The sequence below is a fragment of the Myotis lucifugus genome, unplaced genomic scaffold, assembly GCF_000147115.1.
Source record: "Myotis lucifugus unplaced genomic scaffold, Myoluc2.0 scaffold_413, whole genome shotgun sequence".
Lineage (NCBI taxonomy): Eukaryota > Metazoa > Chordata > Mammalia > Chiroptera > Vespertilionidae > Myotis > Myotis lucifugus.
In genome coordinates this window covers 65,672-82,194 of record NW_005871461.1, presented here as the reverse complement: position 1 = coordinate 82,194, position 16,523 = coordinate 65,672, and the positions used below count along the sequence as shown (strand labels likewise).

The 16,523-nt window shown below is 60.4% G+C and overlaps 1 protein-coding gene across 1 annotated transcript; it reads left to right on the top strand.

Annotated features, from left to right (window-relative positions):
* The first annotated feature begins 141 nt into the window (after nucleotides 1-141).
* Nucleotides 142-14,937, top strand: MFNG (MFNG O-fucosylpeptide 3-beta-N-acetylglucosaminyltransferase). Its single transcript, XM_006102391.3, has 8 exons — nucleotides 142-601; nucleotides 5,339-5,387; nucleotides 5,715-5,817; nucleotides 6,688-6,841; nucleotides 9,824-9,909; nucleotides 10,144-10,309; nucleotides 12,370-12,455; nucleotides 13,978-14,937. Exons 1-8 carry the CDS (start codon nucleotides 347-349, stop codon nucleotides 14,042-14,044), a joined length of 966 nt encoding a protein of 321 aa, XP_006102453.3. The 5' UTR covers nucleotides 142-346; the 3' UTR covers nucleotides 14,045-14,937.
* The last annotated feature ends 1,586 nt before the right edge of the window (nucleotides 14,938-16,523 follow it).

Below are 16,523 nucleotides of genomic sequence, written 5' to 3'. Positions count from 1 at the left end.
CGGGGCTGTCCCTTCAGCTGCCTCTTTAGCTGCCACCTCTGGGGCTCCCATGGGCCGGCCCCGCCCCTTGGGCTGCGCTGGAGGGAGGGGCGGGGCCAGGAGCCCCAGAGCGGGGCGGGCTGCGGTGGGGAGGGTGGCCAGAGCAGGTGGAGGGCTGGCGGAGCAGAGGCAGAGGGGCTGCCGTGGCTCGGCCTCTGGGGCCCGAGCTCCAGCGCCCAGCTCTCCCCTCCTTGCTGGCCCCCGATGCCTGCCAGACTTTTGTCTTTGCCGGAGCCCCTGCCGGACCAGCTGCCCCTCCCCGTCCAGTTGGGATTTGGGGGCCGAGCTGTCTGGGGTCCCAGGGCCAATGCAGTGCCGGCTCCTCCGGGGCCTGGCAGGAGCCCTCCTCACCCTCCTGTGCTTGGGGCTCCTCTCCCTTCGCTACCACGCGAGCCGGTCCCCGAAGAGCGTGCAGGAGACCCCCGGGCTGAGCCCACCGAGCCCGCCGCCCCCGGAGCTGCAGCTGCAGGACGTCTACATCGCCGTCAAGACGACCCGCGCCTTCCACCGCTCTCGCCTGGACCTGCTGCTGGACACGTGGGTCTCCAGGACCAGGGAACAGGTGACACGCTGGTGACCATGGGCTTTTCTATGGGTTGGGGTCCCTGGCAGCCTTGGGGAGGAGCGGCTTACCCACCTGCCCATTCCCCCTTCTTCCCAGGATCCGGGGGCTCCTGCGGTCCTGGCTGTGCCCTCCCTGGCCCTGGGGCACCCTACCCCTCAGGCCCACTGCTCCCTCTCTTTTAGGGGCCAGGCTGGGCTCATGTCCCAGCTTCTGGGTCCCTCCTGGGACCCTCTATTCCCTGGCTGTGCCGGTGCCGGCTTCACTCCTGCCCGGCTTGGTCCAGCCTGGCACTGGGGGCAGGGGTGGGTGTTGGGCAGCGGGGGCAGAGGCCTCGAAGGGGTCCTGGCTGACATGAGCCTGGCCAGGCTGCCCCAGGGCAGGCCCTGGTGCTGTGAGAACAGGGGGAGCCCCTGAGGAGGGGACCATCTAGGTGGGCCCTGTCGGGAGAGGGTGGAATGGGAGGCATCCTCTCAAAATTCCCAGCAGCCCCTGCACCCACGACTCTGGCGCCCAGGGTGTGCCAGGGGAGCGCCCTGAGCCCCTGGCTCATTTCCTGTGGGGCAGTTTCCGAGGGAGGGAGGAGCGGGACGTGCTGTGACTGTGGAGGCTGAGGCAGGGGTCGGGGAGAGCCGGCCCAGTGTGTGGGATTGTGTGTGTGTGTGTGTGTGTGTGTGCACTGACACGTGTGGAGCCAGTGTCAGTGCTAGACATGCTGACAAGACGCATGTGGGTGACTTCTGTTTCCCCCAGAGGCGGCTCTACAAGCTGAGTCCCTCCTGGTTCTTCCCTTTCCCCCAACCATCGCCCTCCTCAAGCAAAGTCAGTGGTTTGGGTGTTGGGAACCATCTCTGGGGAAGGTGGTGGGGGGCTGGTTTGGGTGTTGGGAACCATCTCTGGGGAAGGTGGTGGGGGGCAGATTTACACACACATGCACACGCACGCACACACACACGCATGTGCTGTCTCCACTTTGGCGGTGGCTCAGGGAAGGAAGTGACTGAGCCTTCAGAGGGGTGTGGGGACTCCTGGGGATCGAGAATGGGGGCAGGTGATGCCTGGAAGAGGCCAGGGCCCCCTGGGGAGAGGATTCCCCCCCATCCCAAGTTCCTGGCCCTGATGTCCTAGATCCTTGGATTAACACTTCCCCACGGGGCCCCAGCACCCCAGGCTCTTCCCTGCTCCCCCCTCCCCCGCCCCCACACACACAGCTTCTCATCTGGGGGAGGTTCTGGTTCTACTGGCGGAAGTCGCTGAGCCCGGCCTCCCCACAGACCTTCCTGTTTATGGCGCTGTGTCTGTGTGTGCCCGGGAGTGTGGCCTCACGTGGTCTGAGGCCCCTTCCTGTCTTGTCTGGATCACCATGGGGGTGCCCTTGCCCCGGATGAGGAAACTGAGGCCCAAGGGGAGGAAGTACTTGCCTGTGTGTCACCCTGAAGGCCTGAGGGGACAGAGCCCAGTGGGACCAGCCCCCACCTCTTGGCCAGGGCCCTGTCTTCTCTGCCGAGACCCGGGATCCAGCTGCCTGGTCACTGGGCTGCAGGAAAGGGTCCTGGGCCTCCAGCCCAGGCGGCTGGGCCTGGCAGGACCGGGCCGGGAGAGGAGAGCCAAGCAGCTGACCCCTCTGTGTCCCCAGTTCAATCCCAGATGCCACCCCGGCAGCCAGGGGGAGAACCCGCTCAGCATCTAAGGGGCCGCGAGTCAGAGGCATCACTCAATCTAACCCTCCCAACAGCCCCACGTGGTAGCCATTATGGGGTCCCCACGATGTGCCACCCTGGCATGTAGAGGGTTTCGAGCCGAAACATACTCAGGAAGAGGCTCAGACCCCTGCCTTTCGTGCCTAAAGAGACGGGGAGAGAAAAAGCTGGCCCAGGCAGGAACCTTGGCACAGCCACCTCGGTGGGCGCGTGAAGAGCTCTTCCCTAGATCACCCCTCGTGTCCATCATTGCTGGTGGCCCTGCAGGAATCTGTTTAGCAAATGTTTGCTCCTTCTCATCTAACTGAACTGCCTGCCTCCCCCTCTCAGTCCAGAAGTCTCCCTATTTGGGGAATTTTCATGCCTCTGCGAATTCCCGGTGTGCAGGTATTAACATTTGATTTTCTCCTGTTAATGTGCTGTTTGAATGATCGGACCGGCCAGAAGAACTAAAGGGGTAAGAGGAGGCTGACACTCTGGATATTCCCATTGCACAGGCCAGGAAAATGAGCCCTGTTAACAGGGGTGGGAGATGGACTCACTCAGCCGAACTCCAGCCCTCGCCCCCCAGTGCAGGGGGCGGAGTCCCGAGTCTTGTCTTTCAGGGCAGAGGTGAAAAAAGGAAGGAGGCTGAAACGGAGGAAGAGGAGGGGGGGCAGGGAGACCCACTTTCGCTGCTTCTCCAGCCTTTGGCTCCTCTCTCGGTGACCTTGGCAAAGCCCTCCCACTTCCAGCCCTCAGTTTCCCCATCTGCACAGGACGGGAGGGTCTTGGCATCTCTCGCAGCTCTGCCGTCAGGAGCTGGGCCGAGCTGGTTAACTCCAGGGCTGGGCGCCCACCCCAGCTGGTTAAGGGCGGCCGGGTGGCAGGTGGGCCTTTGTGGCAGCGGCTGGGGCTCGTGCGCGGCCTTTGTCCCAGGCAGAAGGGGTGGGCTGGGGGAGGCGTGTTTTGTGACCCAAGAGGAGCCTTTCTCTTCCCCACAGTCCCCTCCAGGGCTGGGGGGGAGGGATGGGTAGCAGCGCGGGTCCCTCACTTCCCTCCACTGGAGCAGATGGCCCTCCAGCCACCCCTCCCCTCCCCCTAACAGGCTGCCTGTCCCTTTGTTTTCCTGCGAGATTTTAGCCACTGCCAGGGTCCCCTCTTTAAACAAATCAAATGCAACCCTTGCTCAGAGGACACTGCCCACTGCCCTGTGCCAACCTCAGGATTCCCATGCGCCTGCCCAGCCCCAGGCCCTGCGTGGGGACCCCTCCTTTCATTCCCGCTTCCTCACCCTCCACAAACATTCCCTGGCCCATTTGGCTCAGGCTCCACACTCTAGAAGAGTTCCTCTATCTGGTGGCAAACGTTCGCCAGGGAGCAGGGGGAAAGGCCTGGCTGATTTACTGGCTCCCTCGGGGGTTGTGTTGAAAACAGACTTGGGGTTGGGGGCAGGAGGAGCAGGGAGCCCGGGCGAAAGGTGACGCGGAAAGCAGGCAGGAGGTGACAGGGAGGGTGGGCCGGACCGCAGTGAGGCCTGGGCTGTGAGGCTGGTGGGGAGAAGTTGGGTCATTTAAAGGTGAAAGGTCAGCTGACAGACTGGATTGGGGGTGGGTGTGAGAGAAAGAGAGGAGGCACATTGACCCCAAGGAGTTGATCTCAGAATGATGGGGAGACCAGGAGAAAGTACAGATCCGGGGAGCTCAGAGCTCGGGCTTGAGGCTCTGGGCCTGAGGTGCCTTCCCCGGGGTAGCTGGGATTTGGGAGTAGGGAGGGGCCCCAGGCCTGTGGGTTCGAATCCTGGCTCCACTTGCCAACTGCCACACGCCTTGGTCCCTCATGTCGCCTCAGTTTTGCCATCTGTGAGGGGGACAGACGGAACACCCGTCTCCATGTTTAGTCGGGACCAGGAGTGTGAAAGGCCCTGGTGGGGGGCCTGTCCACCCGGGAGGGCTGCATGGGGGCAGGATGCAGGATTTCTGAGATGCGTGGCGCCCCCACACTCCACAGGGGTTTTGCGTGGCTGTGAAGCTGTGGCTGCTCCCTAAGTGATGCAGTAGCCCAGCTTGTGGTCTTTTTCATGCAGTCTGTCTCCTGATGCTGTTTAGGGTTGTGTATATGTGACTGAGAAGGAGCCAGGTGGGACTCTGTGTTGTGTTTTGTGTGTGTGTGTGTGTGTGTGTGTGTGTGTGTGTGTGTGTGAGTGTGTGATTCTGCCAGGGGCGTGTGACTGCCAGGGTCCCTGGGGGCGCTGGTCTGTGAAGGGCCGCGTGAGTGAGAGGGATGGGTGGGTGCACACAGTGAAGTTGTGTGTCTGCAGAAGGTGGCTTGTGGAGGGAACCAAGGTGTTGCCACCCTGTGACTTGAAGCTGTTGGTGAAGAAGCAGACCCAGAGGGGCCGCTGCCCCTCCCCCTTTCCTGCCTGCCTTCGGTGGGGGCCTTGGCTCAATCACCTTAAGAATCTTCACCTTCACAGTTCCCCAGACACCTCCCCAGACACCTCCTTCGTCTCGCTGCTGTTGAGCTGCAGGATTTTCCTGCCAGGTGTGCTCTGCTCTTCCCTAACTACCTGCAAATGGCCCTTTCTCACTCCTGAAATCTAATGCCTCCCCCTTTCTCCTTTCTCCAAAATGTCTTATCTTCCCAATGCTGCCCCACTGTGTTTGGAACTCTCATGCTTCTGTGGATTCCCCATGCACATGTATTAAAACTATGACTTTCTCCTATGATTCTCTCTCTGTTAATTTGGTTACTAGCCCAGCTAGAAGAAGGTAGAAGGTGGGAGGGAAAGTATTACTATTTCTTTAGCCCCCACAGTTGTGTGTGTGTGTGTGTGTGTGTGTGTGTGTGTGTGTAGCATGGGGGTGTCGCCGAGAAGGTCAGGTTGTCCTAAGGGAGAGTGTGACCGGGCGAGGGTGTGTGCCCCCCCCCCGAAGGAGCAGCGGGGTCTGCTGTGCGTATCTACCTGGCCGGGTGGACCATCGGGCTGCAGGCACCCCTCCCCGCCTCCCACTCCCCTTGGCGGAGCCCCATCCTGACTCTTCCTTCTTCTTCCCAGACGTTTGTCTTCACTGACGGCCGGGATGAAGGCCTCCAGGAGAGACTGGGTAACCGCCTGGGCTGGGGGGTGGCTGCCCCTGGCCTGGGAGTCCCCGGAAAACAGGGCTGCCTGCTCTTGGCCTGTGGGGATTCCCCTTGGCCCCAGAGCAGAGCAAGCTTCTTCCCCGGAAATGGGTGTGGGTGTGGGGAGGGGCTGTGCTGGACAAATCCGTCAGCTTTGGGGTCCTGGGCAGGTCAGCCCTCCCTGGCCTCAGTTTCCCCGTGTGTGAAATGGGAGTGGTGGACTGGCCTTGCTCCGCCCTGTCACGGGGCCTGTGTGCAGAGCTGTGGGGAGGAGGCGGGCAGGGGCCTCACACTTGTCCTCCCTTCTCCAGGGCCCCACCTAGTGGTCACCAACTGCTCTGCGGAGCACAGCCACCCAGCCCTGTCCTGCAAGATGGCTGCTGAGCTGGATGCCTTCTTGGCCAGTGGACTGCGGTGAGTGCGTCTGGGTCTCTGAGGGCAGGTGTAACCTTCGCCTCAGGCCACTTCCTGAACAGGGTGTTGTGCCAAAACAGTGACGTCACCTGGGTCCTGTGAATTTCGTCGTGTAAGGCCTCCTGTGCTCTGTCTTTGGGCAGACGGTCCAGGTTCAAATCCTGCCATTCACTGGCTGTGTGACCTGGGGCAAGTGTCTTAACCTTTCTGAGTCTTAGTCCCCACTGGTTCAATGGGCAGATCTTCTTCAGGAGCTTACACAGATACTGCCTGGCACAGAGCCACCCCACCCGGTAACTGTTTATTGATTGACTAGAGGCCTGGTGCACGAAATTCTTGCGGGCGGGGGGGGGCGGTGTGTCCCTCAGCCTGGCTTGCACCCTCTCACAGTCTGGGAGCCCCCTCCCTCATCCACTGCCCAACAGAGGGAGGCCCCGCCCACCCCCACAGCACCACTGCAGGGTAGCCAGGGCCTCCCTCTTTGGGGCAATTGATCACGGGGCTCTGCGATCCATTGCCCCAAAGAGATAGGCCCTGCCCACCTGGCCAGGGCTCCGGGATGGATTGCCCCCTCCTACCTCCCACCCCCGCAGAGGGAGGCCCCGCCCACCTGCCGCAGCCCGCTGGTCCGTGGCCTGGGCCTCCCTCTTTGGGGCGATCATGGGGCAATGGCCAGGCCCCCAACCAATTGCATCGCACCTGCCTTGGCTGGCCTGGCAGCGGTGGGTGTCACAGCGTGGTCGTCCGTCCGGATGGTTGATTTGCATATTATGCTTTTATTATTTAGATTATTATAGATTGTGGGGGCACAGCGGCTGGCAGCCCTTGGGAAGCCCCCTCCAAGCTCGTTGTCCCCTCCCATCCCCACAGGTGGTTCTGCCACGTAGATGATGACAACTATGTCAACGCAAGGGCGCTGCTGAAGCTGCTAAAGGCCTTTCCGCAGACGCTGGATGTGTATATCGGCCGGCCCAGCCTGAACCGGCCCATCCACGCTGCGGAGCCGCAGCCCCACAATCGCACGGTTGGTCGGTCCCTCCCTGGCATCTTCGGGCCCTGGCCACCAGCCAGGGGCCAGCCTGGACTCTGGGGTTTGGGGTGGGGCCAGGCTGGGGGCAGGGCTGTGGACGAGGCGGTGGGCTTTCTGGGTCTCGCTGTGTGTCAGGCTGGTGGCTTTACCTCTGACCCTCTGTGGAATGGGGAGACTGAGATCATGCCAGGAAGGCAGAGAGACAAGGTCGGGCCTTGGCCACGGGGGAGCAGTGGCTAGTCCTGGTCACACCGCGAGCGCGGGGATGAGCTGGGCTCCTAGCCACCTGGTGCGTCGCGTGGTTGTACAGGTTGTTCAAATGCGAATACTGCCGGGTCGGCAGGCTAACCCCCCAGGCCTCGGCCCCTGGACGCTCCCCTCCCCTAGGGGACCCCCTCCCTTCAGACTTCACTCACCTGCGACTGGAGAGTTGACGCCTGACCTAACAGGGCCCCCAGCGCCAGCTTCCGCTCTGGCCTGGGTGGACACTGATTAGGGTTCCCAGGTTGAGAAAACAAATAAACAAAACCAGATACCTGTTAAATTTGACTTTCAGATGAGCAGAGAATTTTTGAGTCCAGATATGTTGCCTGCGTTCCCACCTGCCCCAGGACGCCACTGGGGGTTCCGTGTGGGGGGCCGGGGCCTCCAGGGCTCCCTGGGCCCCAGGAAAAGGCAAGTTGTGCTTCTCTGGAGGCAGCGTCTGCAGCAGGCGCTGGGCCCGCACGGGGCTGTCTCCTCCCTCGGTCACCATCTGCTTCATTAGGGAAACCAAGAGAGCAAGCAACACAAAACCTTAATTATCAGCAGCTAATCAGCCTCCGGGTCCTAATTAAATCCTCCGGGGCCCCAGGGTGTGTGTATGTGAGTCGATTTCAGGTGAGCTGAGGGGTCCCCCGGGCTCCCACACCACCTCACCCCTGACCTCAGAGGTGGAGAGCTCCGCTCTGGAGCCGGACTCCCTGGGTTCACGCGCCAGCCCTGCCACCTCTTGGCTTCATGACCTTGACTGAAGTCTCCTTACCTCTCCGTGCCTCAGTTTTCTCATCTGTGAAATGGGTGGGAATAGTCTCTTCCTCATAGGGTGGTTGAGAGCAAAAAAAGAGAGAGAATCAAGTGGCATCTATCCAAGTGCTTGGAATGGGAGCTGGTATGTAATAGACACTAGTAAGTGTTAGCAGTCGGCACCCAACGCAGCCTTCATCTCTGAGCGGGTTCAGCCCCCTGCGGGGCACACCCAGGCCCAGTCCCCAACAATGCGCACGAATGCCCTCCTTGGCACACACCCCACCCGTGGGATGCCAGGACTCCACCCCCCGAGTTTCCCAGCCTGTTCAGAGCCTGGGACCAGCCAGCGTGGGACAGAAAAAAGGGCAAGATCGCTGGCTTGGGGTTAGGCCCAGCGCTGGGACCTCAGGCAAGTGACTTCACTTCTGTGCATCTTGGGCACCTCATCCGCGGCACAGCCCTCGGCACAGCCGGTGCTCAGCGTCCGGCGGTTACAGTGTTACTGCTGGTGTCACTATAATTATCATCAATTCATTAAACAAGCATCTATTGGGCACCTCCTGTGTGTTAGGTCCTTAAGAAGCCATTCATTCCGCCTTGTTGAGCCCTGACCTCCCTGTAGGAGGGCAGTGTTCCCAGAAGTCAGCTCACAGAGGTTTTAGGAGGATGCTCCGGGCCAGGGGAACCGTCCGATTTAGAACTTAGAGCCAGTGTCGCGCTCACAGGTGACAAATCAGGCCCAGGGAGGGGCAGTGACTTTCTTAAAGTGGGGGAAGCAGGGACCCCAGGCTTCCCAACTCCCTGCTGAGGCTTCTTCTCACTGCTGCATCATGGGAGATGCAACCCCATGCCACATGCCTCAACGAAGCAACAACTATGTATGTGGGAGAAGGTAACCATAGGGAATTGGCTTGACCAAGGGATGGTACAGCTCAAAGGGTCCAGTGTTTCTCAAAAGCCTCAGAGAAATTCCAGGGTGAACTCACGGGGCCTCTCAGAGGAGCTGGAGGAGGCCTTGGTGATGCTGGGCAGGGGCAGGAAGGGGTTCAAGTCCCAAAGGGATGTGATTGGTTCCTGAGGTTGAGATGTCAAGGGGTTTCTGGCCTCAGGGGCTCACAGGCATGCCTGTTCTCTTTACCCAGTGAGTCTCATTCTCTCTTTTGTGGAAAAGCGCTCTTTCCCAGGGGATCGGAGTGGCAGGAGCAGGTGTATGTGTCCCCAAGTAGGAGGCATCAGGGTTACAGCTTGTGAGCCTGGCGAAAACATCTCTTCCTCACAGTTGCACAGAAAGCTCAGGAAAGGGCTCTGATTGGCTGGCTTAAGTGATGTGCCTGTTGCTGAGCCAATCACCTGGTCAAGAGGTGTGGCCCTGTGATCATTCCCGCCCACCTCTGTGGCCTAGGGGAGCAGGTGCTGTGCTTGGTAGCCCCTCTCAAACCACATGGGGGAAGGCGAAGACATTTCTCTGGGGAGCGGGGGAAGGTGTGCAGGGCACACAGAGAGCACACCTGCCCTTTTAAACTGGATCCAACCAATTCACTGGTCTAATTGGTTAGACCCTTGATTAGCGCTGTGACTTTGGGCCTCAGTTTTCTTACCTATAAAAAGGGCATAAAAATGGTAGGCTGTAGCAAGACTCGAGTGAAGCGTGAGTTAAAAAGCTTTGGCGCGTCCCGGCCGGCGTGGCTCAGGGGTTGAACATCAATCTATGAACCAGGAGGCCAGGGTTCGATTCCCAGGTCTCAGGCTTGATCCCCAGTGAGGGGCATGCAAGAGGCAGCTGATCAGTGATTCTCTCTCATCATTGATGTTTCTGTCTCTCTCTCCCTTCCTCTCTGAAATCAATAAAAGTATATATTAAAAAAAAAAGCTTTGGCGCCATGCTAGATGGTGGTGAGGGGTGGCCTGGCTGTTGCCCCCACCCCCATCCCCCCTCACCCCAGGCTCACCCCCCTCCTCTCCCCCTAGAGGCTGGTCCAGTTCTGGTTTGCCACTGGGGGTGCTGGCTTCTGCATCAGCCGGAAACTGGCTTTGAAGATGGCCCCATGGGCCAGGTAAGCAGAGACCCCCAGGTGGGTGGGGGAGGGCGGGGGTTGCTGAGAGCAGGTGGCGCTTGGTGTAGGCACGGGGACTTTGCAGCAGGAAGGTTTTAAGTGACAGCCCAGGTCACACCGTATGCAGGAGGCTCTGCTCTGCCAGCTGGTCCCAGGAGAGCCTTCTGGGAGGCAGGGTGGGCTCTAGGTGTCGAGGGTCCAGGCCAGTGGCCATAACACGGCTCTACCCCTCAGCGGCCCCCGCTTCGTGGACACATCTGCGCTCATCCGGCTCCCTGACGACTGCACGGTGGGCTACATAATCGAGTGCAAGCTGGGTGGCCGCCTGCAGCCCAGCCCCCTCTTCCACTCCCACCTGGAGACCCTGCAGCTGCTGGGGGCTGCCCAGCTCCCGGAGCAGGTGAGCGGCCCAGGGCACGTGTCAGTGGGGAGGTGCTCATGTTTTGGGCTGTCCCCCTATTGACAGGTAAACTGAGGCCCAGGGTGGCAGAGGACCCCTTAAGGCAGCGGTTCTCAACCTGTGGGTCGCGACCCCTTTGGGGGTCGAACGACCCTTTCACAGGGGTCGCCTAAGACCATCGGAAAACACATATATAATTACATATTATTTTTGTGATTCATCACTACGCTTTAATTGTATTCAGTTTGAAACAATGAAAATACATCCTGCATATCAGATATTTACATTACGATTCATAACAGTAGCAAAATTACAGTGATGAAGTAGCAACGAAAATAATTTTATGGTTGGGGGTCACCACAACATGAGGAACTGTATTAAAGGGTCGCGGCCTTAGGAAGGTTGAGAACCGCTGCCTTAAGGGCATACAGTGACTCTCCACCTTCAGACCTCCAGGGATGTGATGCTAAAATTCTTTGAACTGGTCCCCAAGTGCCAGCGGGAAGGACCTGCCAGATGGGACGAAGCTTGTCTTCAGGTTCAGATAACCTTGCTCCCAACCCGCTGCCTCCTGTCCCTCTCTCCTTTCTTCAACCTGCCGTCCTCCCCACATCCCTCCGAAGGGACCAGCCCTGCCCTGGCAGCTTTGCCCTTTGTCGGCGGTCCCTCCCTCCCTTCCTCAGAGCTTCCCTGCCCGCTGCTCGCTGCTTTTCCTTCTAACCCAGACGTTACTGGGAAGGACCGGTCTTCGGTGAGGACACTGAAGCGTGAAGTCAGGCTCGGGGAGGGGTAATGGCTACTGCGGTCCCACTGGCTCGGCCTTGCGGATGCTCTTCTCCAGCTCACAGGTTCCAGCCCTGTAGGTGGTCCTGGCTGGGGGGCCCCTGGCATCTTCCGCCCAACAGTGCCAGGCAGAGCCCTTTCGGCAGCCAGTGATAGCAAAGCAGCAGGGACTGGATAAACGACAGGACGGTTATGGGCCCGTGCGCCTGCGAAGCTGAGGGCTTGGCTGTACTTGCCGGGCCTGGCTGGGCCTGGCTCTAGGGGTCTGTCCCCTCGTTCACCTGCCTTCCCCCACGCTGGCCCGGTTCTCAGTCAGGTCGCCCCCTTGCTGGCACCCTGGCAGCCCAGGTTTCTCTCACCCGGAGGAGGAGGGTGCCTCCTTCCGCAGATCCCAAGGCTGCGCTCACTGGTCAGGCGGCCCGCTTGGGTCATGTGACGAGTCTCCTGTCAGCGCCCAGAGTTAGTGTAGGTCACTAGGCCTGGAGCGGGCTGTGGGGTTGGTCCCATTAGCACCTCAGGGCCTGAAGCCAGGAAAGGGGGGCAGATTTGAGGCAACCAAACCGGGGCACCCGAATGGGGTAACCAGGGCACCCGAATGGGGTAACCAGGGCACCCGAATGGGCTTTCCAGAGCACTCACTGTGCCGGGCACCACGCTGGGGCCTTATCTTCTTTAACTCCCTGGTTTCTCACAACACGCACAGGAGGTTGGTGCTAACATTTCCATCCCACTGAGAAACTGAGGCCCAGAGAGCGGAACTAGCCATGGCCACATGAGTACATGGCAGAGGGGGATTTGAGCCCTGGTGGGGTGGCCCTTAAGCTGACAGTCGATAGCCACTGCCCTTGACAGCCTTGGGCTGGGGTCGTGATCCCGAGCCCCTGCTGCTTGCGGAGAACCGGAGGCTCTGGGGTGTGGAGGGGGATCTGAGAGGGCCCAGAGTGAGCCTCGGGAAACCTCCACCAGGCACACAGCGTACTGGAAAGATGCCTTCCCTCTCGGGCCTCAGTTTCCCAACCTGTGGATGAGGGAATCGTTGCAGCCTCCTAGTGAGCTGGACTGTTGGGGCTGCAATGGGATTTGGGCCTGAAGGTGCGCTTCACACTTAGAGTGTTGGGGGGGTCGAGGGGGCTCCTCAGTGACGCACCCTCCGCTAATGGGGTTTCAGGCGCAGAGGCAGGCTCTCTGAGCCCTCAAAATGCCTTGTGTGCCTTCCTGCTTCCCCCCATGGAACACCCCTCAACCCTCCCCCCTCTTCTCTGCTTCTCCCTGCCCAGGTCACCCTCAGCTACGGCGTCTTTGAGGGGAAGCTCAACGTCATTAAGCTGCAGGGCCCGTTCTCCCCCGAGGAGGACCCCTCCAGGTGGGTCTGGGGCTGAAACTGTCGAATGGGAGGAATGGGGGCTGAGCCCAGGCGCCCAAAGGTGGGCGAGCCAGGAGGGAGGGGTGTGAGAGGCCCTTGGGCTGACGGCACAGAGCTGGGAGTGAAGGGCATGGTGTTAGTCCCTGCTCCACCGCTGGCTTGCTGTGTGATCTTGGGCAAGTGCCTTGCCCTCTCTGGGCCATAATCTCCCCATTTTGTAACCCCAGGAGGCTGGGTGCTGTGCATCTGGAGGCCCTCCCAGTCCCGGTCCTCTGGAATATGGGAATGTCTTTGCTGAGCAAGGACCTGCTCCCATGAAGGACCTGCAGGCCCCGCTGGGGAAGTGTTATTTGATCTTTGTTTCCTTGAATCTCTTCAGTGGCTCTTTTCTGTGGGTAGAAGACTGGGATAGGAGCTGAGATGTCACCTGGGCACCTTCCGGTTCTGCCCTAAACTGGCCCCAGGTTGATTGGGGCTGCTCAGCTCAGCCCTGGCTGCCGTGGAGCAGCTCAGAGCACAGCCTGTGACCCACGGTGGCAGGAGGGACGAGACCTGCTCCAGGAGGTAGAGGAAGGCAGTGGGACTGGAATGTGGGACAAGAGAGGAGGGTGGTGCCGATTCTTCTCCCCGCAAGGCCTTGGGTCTGGACTTTGGATTTATCTGAATTATGTAACCCGTGGGGGGACCAGGCCTCCTGGCTCTGAAGTTCTGCACAGCTGTCTGTTGGGGGTGGGAGGGAGACACAGAAGACATAACTATTCCAAGGGCTGGGGGCCAGGGGGTTCCTTCTAATGGGGTGAGCTCCCCATCAGTGGAGGTGTGCAAACTGTGGCTGTGCTGTCAGGAGGTTTAATAATTGCTGTTACGTTCTCTAAGCCCATAGAGTCTAGGGTCCATGGGTTTCTGCTTGAGGGGCTGGAGCCGACTGGGACTAGGCTATGCAGGGTTGGAAGGCCCCAGCTCAGCTGGGCCTCCTCTGGCTCCTCTGGCCTTGGAGGCGTCCCTGAGGCAGCGGTTCTCAGCCAGGGCCCCTGAGGACACCTGGCCGTGCCTGGAGACATGCTTGAATGTTACCACGCAGGGCAGTGAGGGCGAACCTTTTGAGCTCGGCGTGTCAGCATTTTGAAAAACCCTAACTTAACTCTGGTGCCGTGTCACATATAGAAATTTTTTGATATTTGCAACCATAGTAAAACAAAGACATATTTTTGATATTTATTTTATATATTTAAATGCCATTTAGCAAAGAAAAATCAACCAAAAAAATGAGTTCGCCACCACTGACGTAGGGAGATGCTAACGACATGTAGTGGGCAGAGTCCAGGGGACGCGGCTAAACATCCCGCAATGGACAGGACAGCCCCACAACGAAGAACTCACAGTCCCGAATGTGAATAGTGCTGAGGCGGAGAAATCCCGCTCCAATCCGTCCTTGTGACGTGCGCCCCCCCCCCCCCCCAGGAGCCCGAGGGGTAAGGGTAGGAGTGGGGTGACGCCTGGGCCGTTTCTGGTCTCTCCTCAGGTTCCGCTCCCTGCATTGTCTCCTCTACCCCGACACTCCCTGGTGCCCACAGCTGGTGGCCCGATGAGCCCGGAAATGCCGGGGGAATGTGGACTGAGGCCTCTGGTGGTCCCTCGCCTCCCAAGGCAGCCCGAGGGCCGGCGGCAGTGCCCTGGGTGGGCAGTCCCCGGCAGGGCTGCCGAGTGCTGGGCAAGCCCAGGATCGGATGGTGACAGGTGATGAAGGCATCCCAGGCTCCGGAGACGAGGGTCGGATGGCCCGGGAACCCGGTGGAGTCAGAGAGGCCCCAGGGGCTGGGCTCCCAGGGGCCCTGGGTGGCTGAATTGAAAAGGGTGGGGGCCGTTGAGCTGGCCTGGGGCTCAGGAGTCTGAAACCGCAGCAACATTACAGGGGCTTCTGGGTGGGGGGTGGCCCCAGCCCAGCTCTGGTCTCTGTCACTCCCTGGGTCAAGCACTGGGCCCGCCACTCACTCCTGGGTCCCTGGGCCTGGTCCGCAACCTCGGGGCACCAGGGGGCAAGGCGGCCGAGGGCAGGGTCTGTGGCAGGTGCTGTGGTTGCTGGCTGCCTCCAGCTCCTTGCCCCCCGCCCTGGCTAACAGGCCCCGGTTTTGTTTGGAGGGTCAGCCTGCCCGGAGCCGACGATGGATCATCATGGGTCCCAGCCAAGCCTGACGAGCCTTTTGCTCACTCTCAGCTCCCCGTGCGGTTAGGCGCTTCCATGCGCCCAGCTCTGCTAGTCAGAGCTCTGTCCCTTCCTGTGAACTGGGCAAGGCCAAGGGGGAGGAGTCCGGGGAAAGTGTTGCCGCCCCGCCCTCGCTCTTCCCGCTGTGGATGTGGGTGCGATGTCTGGATCTGGGCAGCCACTTGGCGGCCATGAAGGAGAGGCCAGGACAACCCTCCGCACCTGTCTTGTCTAGCATCTGGTTCTGTGAGAAAAGTAAAGCCCTGTTTGTTCAAGTCTCTCTTGGCCCAGGTTTTTGTTACACGCGGCTGACATGTCCCTGAAGGGGCGGGGTCTTTGGTCTGCCTGTCACAGTGGCGTTGACTTGGGTCTCGAGCCATCCATCCTTGCTCTGCCCTCGCTGTGCAGCCTTGGGGAATCCACTAGGTCTCTCTGGCCTGTTTGCCCAGATGCTCCTGTTCTAGTAGATGACAAAGGGAATACCTTCCTCCCGGGTTGGTGTCTGGATGGAACGATGCGGTGTCGGGCCCGGCACAGCGCCCGGCACAGAGAACGGCGACTGCTGTTAGTGTGTGTGCGTCATGGTGTGACAGGTGTGTGTGCGGCATGTGCTCTTTCTTCTACACATGTCCGTGCTAAGACTTGTGTGTGGTGTACGTATGTGTTTGTGCCCCTGTCACATGTGTGTACATGTACACGCGTGTGAATATGTGCGTGCCAGGAGGTGCTGGTATGCGGGAGCTCCTCCTCCTTCCCTCTGCCCTCAGGCCTGGGTTGGGGGAGGCCAGGGAATCAGGGAATCAGGGAAGGCAGAGTGGAGACTCGGAGCTGAAGGATTCAGACTCTGATGTCGGATAAAGGGGTGCACGGGGGTCACAGCCAAGGTGGGAGCTGAATAAATGCAAGTGCCCTGAGAATGTCGGTCCCAGAGCGGTTGGATGAATGAATGAAGTGACTGTGGGAAATGTTGGCCCGGTGGTGCTCGGCTGGGGCGGGTTAGGGATGGGAAGTCTCTCTCCCCACCCGCACCACGCCCAGTGATGCGGGGAGTCAGGGTCACCGTGGGGCTCTGGGCTGGGGGAGGAGGGAAGAGGGAGGAGAGGGCCTAAGGGGTGGGGGCTCCTGTGGACACACCGTCCAGCCCTTGAAGGACTGGTCCCTGCTGCTCCCCTGTCTGGGACCCCTGAGCCCAGAGCCTCAGCCCTGTTTTCCGGGGGGCAGCCTGAGCCCCAGCGAGGGGCCACTGTGTGCTCGGGGTCACAGGGCAGGTCAGGTGCTGAGCCAGAGGGCTGGGCTCTTCCAAGCCTTCTGTCTCCCTGGGCTGCGTCTGTGGGATGTGAGCCAGGAGGAATGTCCCGGCCCCGCAGCCCGGTGTGGGGAGGGTGGGGGTGGGGGTGGGGGTGGTGTGTGCTCCAGAGCCACGGTCCAGTCTGGTCCGGTCCTCTCCGCGCTGCACGTGGAAGGCGGCCTGCCGCCCTGCTGAGGGAAGCAGCATCAGACTCGCGGCTGTTCCCAAATTCTGAGGGTCGAGTGGAGGGTACAGGCCATCTGCTGCCTCCATTGTCCCAAAATAGCTGTGGGGGGTGGGGGCAGAGTCAGCAAGGATCAGAATTGGGATGGAGGAGGGAGGCTGGGTTTAACCCTGTGTGTGTCTGGATGGGAGAGCGTGCAGCCGCCTGTACTCTGTGCTGAGGTGACCCTCGTGGGCCCGTGGGCAGGCGCTGGGAGCAGGGGCAGGTTGAACTACCCCATCTTGGCCTTGCTGTGCCCCTGGGCCACATGTCACTCCCGTTTGCAGGTTAGGAAACTGAGGCACAGAGAGGGAGAAGGGCTATGGGTGCCAGAGCCGACTTGAGGCACCTGGC